The sequence below is a fragment of the Melanerpes formicivorus genome, unplaced genomic scaffold (genome assembly GCF_026170545.1).
Source record: "Melanerpes formicivorus ecotype bairdi unplaced genomic scaffold, bMelFor1.0.p_v2 SCAF_16, whole genome shotgun sequence".
In the NCBI taxonomy this organism is placed as follows: Eukaryota; Metazoa; Chordata; class Aves; order Piciformes; family Picidae; genus Melanerpes; species Melanerpes formicivorus.
Genome location: NW_027142368.1, coordinates 11193852 through 11212451, shown reverse-complemented (window position 1 = coordinate 11212451; position 18600 = coordinate 11193852). Strand labels below are relative to the sequence as shown.

Sequence of the window (18600 nt, the reverse complement as noted above, 5' to 3'; positions counted from 1 at the left end):
TAAACTGAGACCTGTGACACAGTGTATTACAGCAATTACAAAAACCATTGTGTGCAATGAAATCATCCAAAGTTTCAGACATAACTGAGAAAATAATAGGGCCCCCTGTTTGATACAAATACTTTAAATGCCAAAGATCAACCTATGTCTCATAATTTTTTTTTTCAGAGTGAAATAGTAACCAAGACATTCAAAACCAAGCACGAATAATGATAGTTACTCACTGTACAAGTTTGCAGAGCTGCTGTTTCTCTAGGTAGCATAAAAGCTGATGCTGTGACTCCTGACACAGTTTCACCTGTTGCCAGTCCATCAGAAAATGTTGTCGTCAAGCCATAGAGTGGTTTGGTAGATAAAGAGGAAAATGATGAAACTGATGGAGTGATTGTGTCATTTGGATGGTCAGATACCATTAGCAGTGAACTCAAAGAAGGCATTTGCAGCTTAGATGATATTTCAGGTTTTGAAGTTTGAATAGTACTGACTGATGATGTAGCTATAGAAGAAAAAGGTTTTGGTTCAGAGGATGAATGCATTGTGGACACTACTGATACACTTCTATTAGAAAGAACTGCAGTTGTGTTTGTGAAATATGGAGAGTAAAATGTCTGGGGTGTTTCTAGGGTACCAGTAGCACCCCGAGTATGGACAACTTGGACTTCTGTGGTTAATTCTGGCCCCTCAGATTTTACTGTATCCAGGGACACAGCTCCTTTTGCTTCTGAAGTAACAGAAAAATAGGTGGGCTTCACAGAACTTGTAATAGATTTTGTTACTGCTGCTTCTTTGTCTGATGTTGCTGATACCATGGTAACATTTTGCCCAGTGCTCCTTATCATTGAAGAGGTTGGAACCGCAGCTGATGAATGGGCTGTAGCTGACGACATCTTACTTGTTACAAACATGGAACTGTAGGCAGTGGTTGAAAGTGTGACTTGCTTAGGCAACACCACAGGTTTATCAGTATCACTTTTGCTTGTTGACATGGAATGCCCACTCCCCATCACAGTAGGATTTTCTGTTGTTTCTAGCAACAAAACTGACGATAAGGTTGAGAGAGATCCTGGTGAAGCTGTAGCCCTTTCAAATGTCTGACTTGAATCAAGTGATTTGGTAAATGAGACCTGCTGTGTGAATTTCAGACCAGTACCTGTCTTTTGTGTGGAAAATGAGGGAACTACTTCTTTTTTAATTGTTGCTAAAGAAGAGGAAGGGAGAATTGTAGCACCAGATATCAAGTCAGCTGATGTTCTAGCTGGCAGTGTAGACTGCAAAACAGAAGTTCTTGATATATGTGGCTGTGTGACTGAATCAGTTAAATGCAACTCTTTTTCACTTGGAAAAATGACTTGTGTAGGACCTGTTGAGACAGGTAATATACTTGAATGAATGCCTTCAGGTAGTGACGTGACTAGGGGATGAAAAGAAGTCAATTCCACTGTAGCTTCAGTTGTGCTAAAGACATGTTTTGGCTGTCCAGTGGATTTTGTTAAAGCTTCTGCAGGATATGGGTAAATTGGGGTAATGCTTTGGCTTATCAACAAAGGCTCAGAAGTCTGATGACCAAGTTCCATCACCTTCTGAGTAGAAAAATGTGGTACAGCCACAGTCGTCGTGGTCTGTACTGACAGTTTATCTCCTGAAGAGGTCTGCCAAGAGAAGGGGACTACAGAAGATGGAGGAAAGGATGGCTGACCTGTATCTGCTGTAAATTTGACTGTATCTGTTATACTTTGGACTGTAGATTTCAATGTTGTAGAAGCTATCTTAGTTTCTACTGGGTATTTTGGTGTGATTTCTGTTACAGGTGGTGAAGAAATGGATTTATCTGCTATATGGTGGGAGGTGGAGAAAGTGTAAGACTTTGTTACTGGAAGTACAACTGAAGGGGACAGAGTTGATTTTTCTTTGGCATCATGGGATGTATGCACAGGACTGACAGCTGTCAGCGATGCTTCTTTTCCATATGAAGGCAGTGAAGGAAGAGAAGTGTTTAAAGATATTAGAGAACTTGATGGTGAAAAAGGGAAAGCAGGTGGCTTTCTAGTAGAGATGCTAGTAGTTTTTTCCACTTGTGATTTATCAGGCTGTGTGGTCAACAATGTGTTTTCAGTTGTACTAAGAGTGACTGGAGATCCAGTGACAGGTTTTTTTTGTAGTGACTCTTTTTCTGTGGTTACAAAAGGAACTGTAGTGGTTTCTTTTGATGAGCTAGTGGTTTTCATTGCTGGTGTGGTAACACTATCTGAATATGCTGACATACTTGTCTTCACTGTACTCAAAACCAGAGCTGACTTGTGTTTGGTAGACGTGTTTCCAGAAAACAAAGTTGGCTTTGCTGCTAATTCAAAAGGGGATGTTATTTTGTGTGTTACCTCAACAGACAAAGGGGTCACACTGATAGTCTCAGCCACAACAGGATATTTACTATATGATGTAGTCAGAACCTCTGTTGAGTTTAGAACTGTGTGTGAGGGATATGCTGTAGTTGAAACAGTTTTAAATGTTTTTTTAAATTCACCTGAAGCTGGAGAAGCAGGAGTAGGACCAGACACTGAAGGTCTTTTTGTAGAAAGAGTGATAGGTTTTTCAGCTGTAGAACTAGGATGCAGCGAATACGGAGGGAAATAGGAACTTGGTGCATGCTCCACATGAGATGTTGTTTTGGGAGTTTTCTCTCTCTGAGTTATAAATGATAACAAAGTTGTCTCTGATAATCTCTCTTGAGCTGGCATAGTTGTTGGTTTTGGACCTAGAGTTGTAGTGAAAGGTTCTTCTGGAGTACCAGTCAGGTGTTGGACCATTTCAACAGGAGGTTCTGTAATTGCCTTTGCATGTGGAATAGGTGGTGCAGTTGTTGGTGAAATTGTGGTCTTTATGCTTTGTTCACTTAAAGCAACTGCTGATTTTGTCATCTTTGGAGACACTGTTTTTAACAAAGTAGTGATTGCAGGAGAAAATGATGGTGCTGTAACATTAGCTACTGTAGTAAAAGAATGCCCTTGGCTCGTTATTATCCCTTCTGAAGTTCCTGTTAGGCTTAATGATGATGTGTATGAAGGCATGCTCAGAGGTGTTGATGTGGAAAATTGAGGCAGATAAGCAGTAGTTTTTTCTGTTATTAATTCAGATGAGCTGGTTGTAAACATTGTAAGTCCTTCTGGTTTTACTTGAGCTTCTTTTGTGGGAAACGTTTTTGTGTCTATTTCTGATATTTCCATTATTTTAGTTTTGATTGGTATTTCTGTTGTCCTCACTATAAGTGGTGTCCCAGTAAACATAAAAGTAGCAATTGATTTGGTTTCTGATTCTGTGCTTGTAGTCACTGCATGTGTAGCGGTAACTGTCAGAGGTTCTGTAGCTCTCAATATTTTAGTGGAAGCACCACTCAGCAGTTTCATCTTTGTGGAAGTCTCTGAACTGACAGTAAATGGAAACAATGAAATGCCAACAGGAGAAGACACGCTTACGTTAGATTTTGTTGTCCTCGATGCTGGCATAGTGCTTCTCTCAGATGTCCTTTCTGTTGACTGTGAAGAAATATTTGATGATAAAGTTACAGCTGGAAGTGTTGTGTTAGACGTAACATGTGGAAATTCAGTTTTCCCTACAGTTGCAGTGAGCTGCAATTCTGAAACAAGTGTTGTTTCCATGTCCACTGCTTCAGGTACAGGAGATGAAGTTACTGCTTGGCCAATCACTGCCAAACTTGTACTTGCTGTTATGTGGGAAACTGCTGGTGATTGAATGCTAGGTGACAAAGGTGGACCATCATCTGCAGGTTCAATGCCTGAAATCAGACAGAAGTAAACAGTAGTCTGAAATTTAGGAATAATTATAGTCATGAAGCTAGCAGAATTAGAGATTAACTCTTAACTCTGATCTTTTCAATTACCTGTAGACTTCTAAAATTCAGAGACACATTTAAAAAAATCATTGCATCATTTGCTCCACATCTGATGTTGCTGAAATGTTTTATGAAGAAAGAACAGATTTCTCAGCTTAAAATTTGTCTCAGATTTTGAGAAAATTATTTTAGCTAAAATGCCAGTTTAGTGAGCTCAAGATTCATGTAACTAAGGTCAGGTCACAGCTAAACAAATTCAAGCAACAAGATTATAAAATTTGATTAAAGACCTAAGAAATGAACAGGCTAAGTATCATAGGTAGTAAATACAAGTTTTCAAACGTACAGTCTTCAAAATACACGCATCTTTGAGTGACTTCATCCAGTAACATATTGAGAGGACAGGCAGGGATGCATCCTTCCACTCTAAAAGAAAAACAGTTAGCATTAACTAGCTGAATAATTTCTTCTGGCTTGAGCATTTAGTAATAGGAATATGAAACTTATTTGTGAAGTATTTTGAAGTAGCCTGTCTTGTTTTGTATGAATCTCATCCCCTCAGTGTACTCCTTCAGAATGTCATTGCCATGGCTTCCATTCTAGCTCTGATCTAAGCTAAAGCATGAATTCTGCAATACTCAGTCTTTGAAAGGAGTGGTCACGGGTTCAACAGTGAATGCTATTGCTTAAGAAATGCCAAACACATCAAAATCCAAAAGCCAGTTTTACCAGACTTACCACAAATTCCACCTGAGAGGAGAAAGCAATGTCAGATATGTCTGTTAAAATGCTATTATGAAAAAGCAGGGGCACAACAATTAGAAACAGACTTCTGGTCACTCCAAAATATCTTCAAAGCTTGAAAGTGACAAGTATACTAGTCATTCCAGAATCTGACCCTATTTACCTAGCCACTGAAATGTCATTTTCATGTGGCTACCACAGCAGGTTTTATTGCAGTTCTTTTCTCCTTCACTTAGCTCCTTATACAAGAACATGGTCCTGCTCTACTGAGCCTGCATCAGGTTCCTCAGAATTCTTATCATGATGCATAAGAATTCTATGTGAATTACACATTTTTCCATAAAAATAAAAATACTTACTTAGGTACTCCCTGACAGTTTTTTCCCAAAGGGTCCCTGCATGTCTTGAAGCAGGGGCTGGTACAGGCATCATAATGCCATTCACATGTAGAACGGGACAGAAATTTAAATTTGACATCTGAAAAACAAGATTTGTTATTCTCATATAGCTCTAGAAAGACACAGATACAGATCACTGAGAGGCAAGCTTTATGTTCACTGCAGCTCTAGATCTCTTACACTTTCTACATCCAGTCTCTAGAAATATTTATAATATTATTTTTTTTTTACCTGCTAAGGTCTTTAGAACACAGAAAACCAGCCTATGCTTATGGAGAGAATATTAGACTGTGTGGGCATTGCAGCCTGGTTTTCTCTTTGCAGTATAAAATTTGACATTGAATTAGCCAAAGTTACAATCACTTGAAAACAAAGCCAGGCTAGTTAGACCTGTTGGGTTTCAGTTTTAAAAGCTATATCAACAATGAAATTTCTCTTATAGGCAATTATTTCTCTGCCATTTTTAACCATTAATGTTTCCTTTTTAAATACAAATCTTTTTCTTACATTAAAGGCATAAATCAAACTCATGACAAATGAGTGTGTATGTTGCCACCTAGTGTTGTCCTTTTAACGCGTCACTCTAGCCAAGGACAACTTGTCACTGCTTTTGAAAACATGATTCTTACCACAACAACAAATGCATTTATAAAGTTACAATCCCACAGAAAGCCAAGTACACATCACTTAATTATTCTGTGACCTCTTCTAGTGAAATGAACTTCAGTTGATTAAATCTAATGAAGAAAGGGACTTATTTTCATGTATTTGGACAACTGATGCATGGAGTTTTGTATGTACTGACAGGCCAGAATTTATGGACAGAAGAAAATACACGACAAAAAGACAGAACGTATTAGAGACCTGGCACAGGCAATCACCAACATTAGTAATAACCAGCAATAACAGTATATCCAAGTGGAACCTAGGAAATCTCATTTAGACTATGCTAGATTAAGTATGAAGATAGATCCATAACTTTCAACTCTTGCCATAAACCTCACTATTAATCACAGCAGAAGTTTCAGACACAATAAAAGTCTGAGCTTTGCAGAAGACATAGTGTAGCCTCATGAATAAAGCTATATTTCTCAATTTAGCAGAACAGTAATTGTCAATTAACACTTCCAAACACTAGCATTGACATACCATCTCTCATTTTCCAAATAAGACTTCTATGCAATGATTGCCATATTTTCCTCAAGCTTTCCTATAGATAAAGGTCATAGATTTTATTGGTGTTGCTGCCTGGGTAGGAAATAGGGTGAATTTCTACATAAAGGCATAGTGTTTGTTGAGTGGCCCATAAATATCTCTTTCGGTCAAGAATGAAGTTGTACTTGTCTGTGAATGTTGTCTCCACTTCTGCAAGAAGTATGGACAACAGATTAATCTGGTTATAAAAACTGTTCTCCATGAAAAGGTGTAGAACCAATGAACTACCTGAAGGGAGGTTGTAGACAGGCTGATGATGGTCTCTTCTCCCAGGCACCCAGTACCAGAACAAGAGGACACAGTCTCAGGCTGCGCCAGGGGAGGTTCAGGTTGGATGTTAGGAAGAAGTTCTATACAGAAAGAGTGATTGCCCATTGGAATGGGCTGCCCAGGGAGGTGGTGGAGTCACCGTCATTGAAGGTGTTCAGAAGGAGACTTGATGGGGTGCTTGGTGCCATGGGTTAGCTGTTTGGGTGGGTTGGATTGGTTGATGGGTTGGACACGATGATCTTGAAGGTCTCTTCCAACCTGGTTTGGTTTATTCTAATAAAGGTTATTCTAATAACATTTAATTTTGCAGTCAAGGGATCTTAGACTGGGCCAAGTGGTCCTAGGCTTTTTTAGTGAGTAAACCACATAAAAGAACAGACCAAATAAACACGGTAAGATTTGAATCTATTGCTTGAATCTGTTTCCAGCATGTCTCAGTAAACACTTCAAATATAGTGAAATCTGTGCTTTAGTCTGAATTATGGGGAAAATGCCTTTCCAGCATTAGGAGAATGTCAGTTCAGCCACTCCTCATTTTTAAAGTTTTCACTATTGGCACAGCACTCCTGGAATGCCTAAGCATCCCAAGGACCTAGTCAATTGTGCAAGCCACTGTGAAAAAATTGAACAGCAAGATGTGATTCCTGCTTAAAGTCTTTATACTAGATAGAGATATGAGAGAAACTGAAGGGGAGGAGGAACAGAGGCACAGAGCCATGTTCAGAACTTAGAGTAATTCAATATCAACCCAAGAGAACAATAAGGTATCTCTATACCCACAAAACTTTTCCTATTTTTAGTGCATCTATGTATTAACTATGACTCCAATACCTACAATAATTAGGGTATAAGGAAAAGCAGTAACAAAGTGCTTTAAGGCTCTGTATAAACCAAGGGAATATTCCTTCCACTCTCTGTAATGATTTTAGACAAGAATTTCCACACCAGACCACTCATCTTTATTATTACTACAATACTGCTGTACCCATGACAAAAACTACCACAGCTCAGAAACTCTGGAGTTTGCCAGTGTCATGGCACTAATACTTCATGCTAGCCAGGAAACTAATCAGCCACCCCCACCCACATACCTCCCATTTTTTTAATACTTAAATTCCCCATCCAGCAACCAGTAACACAAGCTTACTGTACTCTGTGCAACAGTACAGTGCACTCACAACAAAAGAATGATACACAGTTTACAGACAATGAGTCAAGCTTCTTGTATCAAGCATGTGTTCCTCAAAAGGATTTGTCATGGCATTTGAAAATAACCATTGCTGGTGAAGTCTACCAACATTTGTCTTCTCTTCAGTGACACAGCAAATCCTTCACAAAATGGTAAATTATGCCCTGGGTGACAGTTGCCCCAGCTGACATCCAAACTGAGCCCACAGTTCTTAGGGACATATTGACACCAGAGGTGCACTTTCTTCCCTGTAACTTCTTATTTTCATTCTTTATGGCTTTCAAATATAATTCTCACCACTGTGAGAATCCACACATTATGAATAATTTCATGTTATGCTCAAAAAATGCCTATATATCTCCAAAAACCCTCTAAAATTTGAACTGTTCTAATATTAACAAAATGTTATACTTAAAGGTTTTAAAAATAATGGGGGGGGGGGGGGGAAGTATTTAGAATTTCATTCTCACACGACACTGTTTTCTGTTTTGCTCTTTTCCCAAATATTTTTTAAAATCTAACAGGAATAAATTTTGCTTTAGAATCTTTTGCTTTGATTCTATTTATAACAGCAGCAAAACTCTGCTTAGTAACGTAGATTGCCTATCACCTCAGTTACAAGTTTAGAAACGTGAAATCCTATCTACTTACTTAGCACACATAAACTACTAACAAACTCTGCCCATGACTTCTAAGTTCCTGCAAAGAGAAGCGTAAATCAGATCACTCAAAAAAGTGATTAAGGTAACAAAGGTATAATTAACTACCTGCCTCTCAAATAGTTTTGTTTTAGTTTACTATTATGATGTTAGAAGACTATGATCTTGTTAGTGTATTATTTAATCTCCTACTTATTCAGTCAGAAAGGAGAGAGCGGATGTTTTTGTTTGCAATAAAAATAGGTGAGCTATTATGATTCTACAGTAACCTCAGTCTGATTCCAAGAGATGTGCTCAGTGATATACCTGGGATTTGCAGGTACAACAGCAGTTGCTCGGCATTAGCCAGTCCTAGATCCCATATCATGATCTTTTGGAATGACAAAGCATACAACCTCAAATTAAACTTGGGAGCAACTCATGAGTAAAACAGGACATCCCAGAAAATTAATGCTACTTATAGAAATGGGTAAGAGTCAATTGAAGTTAAAATAGTCAACAATCTCACATATAAAACTGACTTAAAGTCTAAGATGCTTTTGTCAAATAATTTCATCATTAAAATTAATTCCATGTTCACTTTTACACTGTTTCTGAATGAGTCTGAGTTAAGATAGAAACACTGTCTCAAACTTAACATTGATAAATACCTCTGCGCAGTGTGTATATAACTAGTGCATCTTCAGAATTTAATTCTAGCTGAAAATTTTAAGGGAGGCTCTATACGTATAGCAAGTTAGCTGTTAAAGTACATAGCTAACATTAATAAGAATTTTGTTGCAGAATGTATACAGGACAAGTCACCTCAAATAGCTGTAAAATTAACTCACAGTGATCTTAGAAGGGTAAAGCATATTATGACAATTTGATGAAAGCTAAAAGACAACTAGCTTAGGTACATTATTTTCAGAAAGGGTAAGAAAACTGCAGCTATATCCATAAAAAGATCTATTCCCTACATCCATGAATTTCCCAACAATTTCAAATGTGAACTGATGACTCTTACATGAGACCTCTGTACTTGTGCATTGGGTAGATAAAATGCAAAATGTATTTTCTTGTCAGTAAGCATACTCGAAATATTCAAATGCAGTTACCAACTCAGCCCTCAAATGTCTGTGGGTACAGGATAGCACACAAATCTAAGTGTCATGAAAATAACCCAATTTAAAAGCGGAACTGCCTTCTCATGGAAAATACTTTGCAGCCTTATCCCATCACTTCTGTGCAATTTATAGGCAAAGTATTTCAATGTGACACTATTTATCGCGATGAAACTGGAAAAAGTGACTCGTCAGCTGACTTGAAACGGGGACATATCGATTGCTGTGGTGAGCAGGTCATTTAAAATTCCTCCTTTTGAACATGCGTCACAGGGCACGAAGAAGTCTCATGAGGAACTTTCTGGCCAAGGGGATTTACTGGGCCTATTATTCTGCTCCCGATATTTATCCTCTGATTCCGCAGGAATAGCTGTTCTTGGTTCAAGAGTTTCTGATCTAATATGCAAAGCATTTACAATAGTCAGCAGGAAACTCAATATGCTTTTGCCTGTGCACTCTGGAGCTGGTGTAACTTTTCCATTAACTTAAACAAATGCTGCTGTATTTTTAGACCATGTAATTACCCTACATCAGCAGGCTGGCCCTTGTGAAAGCGCACTGGAGAAAGATTCGAGCCCTATGGTTCTCTGCTTATAAAACTCTGAAACCCAAGCCCTCGGATGTGGTGATTAAAGAAATGCCTCTTGATCATTTGATCTGATCCCACTTGCTGAGGTAAATTGTTTTAGTTTTCCATTGGCATAGATAGGATTTTTTGGTATAATGACTGGAGGGTAAAGACTTCACACTTGAAAAGACATACCACTCCGTGTTAATGGATGACCACTGAGAATTGGGACATGTTTTAACCTTCTTCATTCCTCTCTCAAAGATAAAAGACTATGGAGATATTTTTGTTATGTCCAAAAAAAAAAGTACCTTGCTTGAAATGCTGTACGAACATCCTGGTAATACCATTAGCTCTGTAATTCCGCTGTTCAAAAACCTCAACAGCTCTGTGATTACAAGCATTTGTCAAGAGGCAACAGGCATTTGGCAATGACAAAATCTGTCATGTTTTCTGAAGTTGGAGTGTGCCAGTCAACAGCTGCATTAGGCTGTCAGCACAACGCACTGCAAAACATCGGCAGATTCACAATGCCACCATTAACACTTTAATTCAATGTTTTGATAACGAGAAGCTCCACTAGTCATACAGTTGGCCTCTTCCGTCACAGAAGTCAGTGCCTGCTCTGGATTTGTCTGTGCTAAGATTCAACACAGTCATTGTAAAACATGGCCAGGCCATGCTTCATTTGTTACAATATTTCATTTTCTTACTTTGCTTACAATACAAGATTCAGTCTCAAAGAAAGAAGAACTGGTTTTTTACAATGGAACTGCCCAGAAGACCTATTAATACTCTGCTACATGAATAAACAATGCATTTAAAATTACAGCACATTAAAGGCTTTAAAAAATAAACATTTGCAGTGATGCTGGAATTTTATGCACCACACAAAGGCCAGTCTGGGTTTCAGCAAGCACTAGTTGCTGCTGAAGCTCATAAATAAAGTCATGAAAGCTTTTGATATATCAGATGTACCAAGCAGCCACTAAAGCAAATGGTGGTTTCATGAATAATCTGCTTTGCTTTATTTTATAGGCCAGTATAGCTTCTTTCCTCTCACTTTTGACCTCTAAGGCCATCTTTATTTTAGTGCATGGTTCCCAGATGTTTAAGAATTTGTGAAAACAGTTGTTCCTATTATTTATTTTCTTTACTAATCTAAAAAAGAAAGAGTTTGATTGACTAGTGATTTTTTTTTTAAGGTGTGATTTTTGTCATCAGTTCTTGTGGGAGCAACTTCTGCATCCAGCTCCTGCAAAGGATCCTAAGAATATCTCCTACTTTTCTGATCCTTATGGTTCCAGTGAAATAGGACTATTACAAGAAAGGGAATCTCTCAGGTTGAAACACTCTCACAGTAGTCTACATGGCATATTCAAGAGCTGTAGCTGTCCAAGAAACATTAGAGAAATAGACATCTAGATAGCCAAAAAGAGGGATCTGTCTCTATTTTGATTGAGCCAGAAACACTAGAGTATAACATGCCAAAAGACAGAGCCTCCAAATAGATATGTGGATAAAAGTCAAAGTGTTTTTCCTGGGAAACAGGAGATTTGAGAGGTATAATCTACAGGCAATGTTCTTAGCACCAGATAGCATAACCTCTGAGGAAGCCACAAAGCTTGCAATGAAAATGTACTATACAGAAAACTCTCTCCTGGCAGCAGTTGAAAGGAAAGGAAGAGAAAACGTCCTCCACAGAACCTAGCTTTTTGAGATGCTTTCAGTACTTTTCTATTCCATTTGTGAATCCATTACTCAACACCACAATTTTTCTACTCCTTAAGAATTTCCTCACCTCCTGTGAGGCAAGTATTGCTCAGATGTATACACTACACTAGGCTATGTATTTCCAAAACCAGCTGGCAAATACCAGCTGGCAAAGTTGTGTGTTAGGCAATATAATGTCTTTTGACAACAAAACAAGATCTCATCTTCACTACAAAGCTCAGGGAAGATTTTGAGCCTGCATTTCACAGATTATCCACAGCTCCCAGTGATGTTGGAACAAATAAGCAATCTCATCACTTCTGGAAATGTCAATACCATTTAGCTTGTATTTTCACAGAGAGCAAACTGCTGTTCATAAAATACAAATCTAATTACCTACCCACAAGTTTAAAAAGAGTTGACTGTCTGAACTCCTCTGAATGATGGTACTTCAAAAGCTCAACTGAAGAGGCTGAAATGTGGATGAAGTATCCTGGTTTTGCAAATGACTCAAAGGAACTGTATCCTGAAAGCCATGTATTCTTGTGAATGACAAATGTAGAGCTGTTGTGAAACTCTTCATTTTTTTTCCATTTGGAAAGAACAAGAGTATTATTGGGGACCAATTGAAGAAAATAATTTGGTCTCTCAGCTGTTTCAAATGAAACCAAGCTGGAATCTGAAAACAAACAACACAAATGAACAATACAAACAAAACACAAAGAAAAAACACAGATCTTATTTATTTGCTGATACATGCATAATAAACCAAACACATTCTGATGTACCTCTACTGAGAGGCATGAGCAAAGGAAGCTGCCTTTGCCTTTACCAGTGAAAATAATTTGAATCTTTTAAGGAATATATGGATTTCAGAGTGCTAGATTCTGATGGATATTTAGTTTTCTAAATGCACTACAGATTGCAACAGGAATACAAGTAGATTAAGACATTTGTCCCTAACAGGAGTACAGCCCTCCAAGTCAAGGAGAACTTTAGTTGACAGCTTGCAGTAAGCCATTTACTTAATAAAAATTTAAACTCCATCTAACTATCCTTACAAGTAACATTTGCCATCAGGAATTAATAGCTTAAGAGCTCAGCCTTTCATTAAAAACAAATTACAGAGATGTATTTTGCATTCAGCTTTTCTAAGCAGTCAGCTCTCTAGCCTTTCCCCTAAGAAGGTCATAGCAAAATCTGTTTTCTGGCAAATGTGCCCACATGATACCTTACCCTGAAAATAGTACTACTAATTTCAAGCGAGGCTCTATACAACCAACTGCAGAGTGGTAGATCTTAAGTCTGTTGCAGGCATCTGTTACTCACAGAATTACTTCATTCTGTTTTGCTGTAAACCCTGCTATTCTCTTGGAAACAACCATTAAACTACTGTAAAACCAACTAACCCTCCAGGCCTAGATAGCATTTCTTGAAAAAAAGAATGCATAGAAAACAAATCACATTCTGCTATAACACTTCCAGAATACCAACTTGTCTTCTGAGCATAAACTCTTCAATTAAGCTTAAAAACTTGGAAATACATATTTTATTAATTGTCTGTAGAAATAGCTATTTGGTAAGTGACAATGGACAGTGTGATTTATAATACCTGCCTTACAGCCAATTCAATGTATCCATGACCTAAACTTTCCCTTGTCTACTGTTTGTCTGAGCCTAATAAAACACATTAATTTTTCTGAGGTACCAAAGACCAAGAATGTCTTATAAATGAAGATATGGATATGAGAAATACAGTATTGATTGTACAAACTCCTCCACAGCCTGTAATTTACTCAAATTTGACCAAGAAGCACACATTCCATTTGCAAAGTTAAATCCTTAGCAAGAGATTAAGGCAATAGAACAGTAGAACTGCCCATCCCTTTCCAAATCCAAATTGAATGCAATGTACAAGTGTCTCAAAACTATGACTAATAAAAGAAGTCTGGCCCTGGATATTCTGTTACATCAGTTCTTGTGTCAGTTCTAGAGACAGCAGTATTACTAATCACATGCTTGTCATATTTTCAAGTGACCCATATCCCTTCTTTAATTACACAAAGGCAGCCATCTTCAGCCTGTCCAAAGAGCTGATCAGGGGACTCTGAGCAGTACAATTGTGTAGAGACTCAAGTGCTCTGATGGTATTAAAGTTGTGTCTGCAGACCATTCTAGCATTTCAATGCCACAAAGTGTTGAATATACTCTTGTAAGCTTTCTCCACCTCTCTGAAGGTGTGCAAGGCTGCTTTCATCTGCTGAATAAGCAACACATTCCTTCTGTGGAAATTTAATTCAGGCCATGAAGAAAATAAATGTGCAGTACATATCCTTACACGGTTCAAGTAAGTGTCAATGCCATCTCTCTACAAGTGGCTTGACATTGAGCCATGGTGGCAAGTTGAGTGAATTAGGGAGTAACTTGTATAATTTCTCTCCTATACTTTCCCATGTTCCATTTCTGACAGATTACAGGGGGAGAGAGCAATGCCTATCTAGAGCACTGGGTTACACCACCAGTTTGGTGCTTCTGAAGGTTGGGGGGAGTTTTGCTTTTTAACTGGAAGTATCTATTTATAAAGTTATAATCATCTAATTAAACCAAATGAAAATTTTGGCAGGAAACATTAAGATGCAAAAACAGGTGACAGATAAATATTTTTTTTTTTCCACCCAGGTCTATTCTTAAATGTAGACTTATTTTCAGTGGCAGAATGTGCCTAGGTTACAGTGACTTTACCATGTGCTTTGGGTTTATAAAGTCCTGAAGTGAGCATAAAGCTCACTGCATGTCCAGGAACAATATCTTCTTTTCTCACTGGAAAAACAACACCATCCACCAGTTTCACTGCCATTACAAGTTCTCCATCCAAATAGCTGACCACTTTATATGGACCTTTTCCCAGAGCTGTTGAGAAAACAAAAAAAAATCTGAATTATCTTTCATAGCAAGTTTCACAAATGCTTGAGCTCTAAAGATTATGACACATCACATAATGAAAAACACATCTTTCCACTCTGAAAACAGCTTTAGGTGCCACACACTAACCTATACCAACAACCAAAGCAAAGCCAAACTCTTTGAAAAAATACCTGTTCTAAAAACCGTCCAAGCTACCTAGTTTCAAATTTCAAGATTCCTGATTAGCTTTTTCTTTTCCTCCCTCTCATCCACTTCAGTTTCACAGCAATTTTATTAAAGTTAGTTGACCCCTCAGTTACTTGATTTGGAAATAAATGGTGTTCTGCAGAGCATCCTGAAAGCCCTGTTAATTTGTATGGTTGAACTGATGATATGCCTCCTACTATTCTTTAAAATCCATTTTATTATTGTCCAAAGTGTGAAGCATTTTGCAAGCAATAAAAGTTTATTGTCATGAAGTTTCAAAGAACATTTTGAGCATAGATACAGTGAGACAGTGTCCCACCTGCTCATTTAGTTTCAATTTCAGTGCAGAAAAGTATTTTAAAGTTAATTTTTAAATGTAATTGTAATTATTTCTATAAAACCCTCTCTTAAAACCAGGCATTTCAGAGCCTATCTGGGCAATTCACCTCACTATCATTTTACCCACAAGACAGGACACAGAAAGTATATGTCTAAGATAGAAGCATCCCAGAACTGCTCAGCTTATAGTTGCATCTAATACTATCGAACCTTAAAATCTGTTCCAACAGGTTAAAAGTTTGGACTGCAATCTGCAGCCTGCCTTCATATTCTGGTTCCCTCTAGTCTATTTAACTCAATTTTATTAAGAGTTTTGAAATTCTGAATCTGCACCGCAACGTTTTAGATTCTAATGGCATAAGTAAGTAGCCAGTTAGAACACAAGTCCACACCTAGTTAAACGTGTACAGTGATATCTGGTTACCTTCAGTGCAGGCAGTTGAAAAACATCTTCAGAATTACTTAAAACATCCAGTGTTCTGGAAATGTTATTATATGTTTAAGGCTCCTATTTCAGTCCCATCCAAAGCTTGAGAAACTACAGCTACTAGTTGAGAATTTCCCCTTACCAAAGACAAAAGGCTTCTGCTTCTAGTAGAACTGGAACCATTTCACTCTGGATTCATGACAAAGTTATAGAGGAAACATCTGTCTGATCTAAGACATTTTTTAAACCTTCTCTCTCCAAAACTAAGTAAATCTGGGGAGTGCTACTATATTTAAAGTAGAAAATAAACTTTTTTTCCCCCACTAGCAGTTCCAAAACATACTATGTTGAACATAGATGAACTGAGTTAGCAAAAAGAAGCAAGATACAAATTGAGAAGTATATGATAACTAGATTTGTTACAAAGTGGTCACATGCTCAGCTCTCCACTATTTCAACTAATTTCTGTCAGTGAGAATTCAGTAACAATTAAAACTAATAATACACTTCAGAAGTATATGTTATCATCTAACTTCACTTGGCTACTACCACAGATGTCAATCTGCTACAACTGCAATAAGATCACCTACATCAAACTGTGCTTCATTTATAAAACAAACCAAAAAAGAACCTGGAATCACCTTTTATGTTCCTGGAATCACCTTATATGTTCAGCTGGTCTTTATTTACTTTAATAGTGTAAATAGTGATTCAGACATTTCACTGCATTGGCAGTCAGTATATGAGAAATGCAAATTTCCTGGATGTATTGTTTGGACCTGGCATGTTGCACAAGTCTCTCCCAATTTAAATTCCATCCTTTTCTGAAATCTTTCTGTGGGCAAGTTGCTGCAATATGGAGTCTAACAGAAGACCAAAATATCACAAACTATCTGGATAGACAGGCTTCTAAATGAGCTTGATAAAAAGAGCTATAGAAGAAATAGCAGGAGTCCTGACCACTCCACACATCAGGCTGTCTTGGAGGGCTTGTATGTGTGCCCTGTCTGACTATGCAGACACAACAGAACTTTAAAATAGTCTGAATATGGATTCCAGAGTTAATACAGCCATAGAGCACCCAGTGCAGGCTCAAAGGTTACTTAGCAAAAGTACAAGTTTTGCATCTCTCTGAGAGACATACTAATGTCACAGCAATGCTTGCTGCTCAGGGACTTAAAGCTAGGTAAAATACACCTAAATTGAGAGTTAATCCCCACTTTGGCAGGAAAAGTTGAAATATCTTAATAGCCAGCTCCCTCTGCAGGATTCCCACCAGAGCACCACTGGTTTAACAGACCCACTGGGCATCAAATATGTCTTAAGCAAGTAGTGCCACTAGTACTAGTGAATTGAATAGTTTATTACTTACTGATGTAGCTGTTGAATCATAATCCATAAATGGAAAGATAGTTTTAAAATACTCTTGGGAAAGGCCAAAAAAACCCCCAAACCAAACACACAAAAAAACCAACTATGACATTAAAAGCATTACAAAATGCAAAATAAACCAGCAAAATAGACTCTTGTCTGTTTAAATATTTATCATTTACAACTGTTTTCATGAAGACAATTATTTTTATACAAAGCACTAAGACTTCTTTTTAAAAATAAATAATAAAACCCAAACAAAAATTCTACTGACTTTTTATCAGCTGCTTTAAGACATACCTTTGTTGAAATATTCACAATCATAAGCTGAAAAATAAAAACACAAGAAACACATTTGCAGGCATTCTGCAGATAAACAGGCTTCCTATTACTCTCTACAATTCAGGGGTAAGCCAAATGCTTGGGCAAGTTAGATCATACACAAACATACTCAAAAATTATTCCCAAGTATTTACTTCAGTGCTTTAAATAAAATACTAGTTTAAAGTAGAATGGTTTCAACAAAGCATTGGTTTCTAGCAAGAAACAGTAAGCTTACATACCTACAGCTGTCTTTTTGTGACCTCTAGTGGTTAAGTTTTGCTGGCTTTCCACGCTCACATTAAAACACATGTACCATTTCTACAACAAATTCAGAGTAATCCTCTCCCTGTATGGTATATTTGCTGTGTGACTGAGCAAGCTGCATGCTCTGTGCATGTGCAAAGTTAGAAAAATGCTTGCTTTCCTTCCCTTCTCTATATCTTGCCCTTTTTAATCACACCTTTGGGGAAATGACTGCTGGTAGGCATTTGTACTAGATGCCATAAAAAAAAAATACCTCAGATTTTCTACAGCTTCTAAGAACTGCTGAACAGGAATAATAAAGTAATAATGAAGTCCTGTTTTAAAAAAAAACTACTTTCCTTTTCTTCAGAAGACCTTTACATTTCACACTTGCTTTGGGGGGCAATACAAAGGCAGCTATGTTTCTGTTAGGAAATGAAGCTGTCCTGAAGTTGGAAATTAAGCTGCTGCAACTTTGGTTTGAGGGATGCATTCTGCATCTTAACACAGACTTCCCACAACTTTTCCCTTCGCATCATAGGTCAAAGAATTAAAAATAGAAGACCACCACCCACAAATATGGAAAGAGGTGCGTAACCAAGCTAGACTAAAATGGACATGGAGGGCCACAAGAGGCACTTACCAGTGTGGCTTAGTAATTCAATTCATGGCCACACATGATAATGCAATCAATTTTTCATGTCTGAATCTGATGAATGCAGCCAGTGGCAATGTTAGTTAAGCAAACTTACGACACACTCTAGGGGACCTCCAGTCTACAGCAACTCCATGCTGGCAGCACTGATGGGCATATGCTGATACACTTGTACAGAAACACTCACAGTCACCTCCTTGGTTACAACCACATGTATCTGTCAAGCAATTTGAGTAAAACCAGGTGACGTCAATCTAGAAACATAAATATCACTTATCAAAAATACTCATATAGACACTAGCTACAATTACCTCAATACAAAGCTATGACTCATTAAAAATGTATATATAAGATTTCAAAGTATTAAGGATTTTAAATTAAATGTTTCCTGAAAGACAAGAAAAACAGTTTGTTAGAACATATC

General features: G+C 37.6%; 1 protein-coding gene across 1 annotated transcript in view; it reads right to left on the bottom strand.

The window, feature by feature from the left end:
• The window catches only part of OTOG (otogelin), an 85305-nt gene that overhangs the window by 24395 nt on the left and 42310 nt on the right, over nt 1-18600 (bottom strand). The window contains exons 30-36 of the mRNA XM_068148102.1: nt 18274-18430; nt 17255-17281; nt 14449-14616; nt 12107-12385; nt 4951-5068; nt 4194-4273; nt 225-3790 (exon numbers count right to left, since the gene is read on the bottom strand). Of these exons, the coding sequence (XP_068004203.1) occupies nt 225-3790; nt 4194-4273; nt 4951-5068; nt 12107-12385; nt 14449-14616; nt 17255-17281; nt 18274-18430 (4395 nt within the window). The remainder of the gene's footprint in view (nt 1-224; nt 3791-4193; nt 4274-4950; nt 5069-12106; nt 12386-14448; nt 14617-17254; nt 17282-18273; nt 18431-18600) is intronic.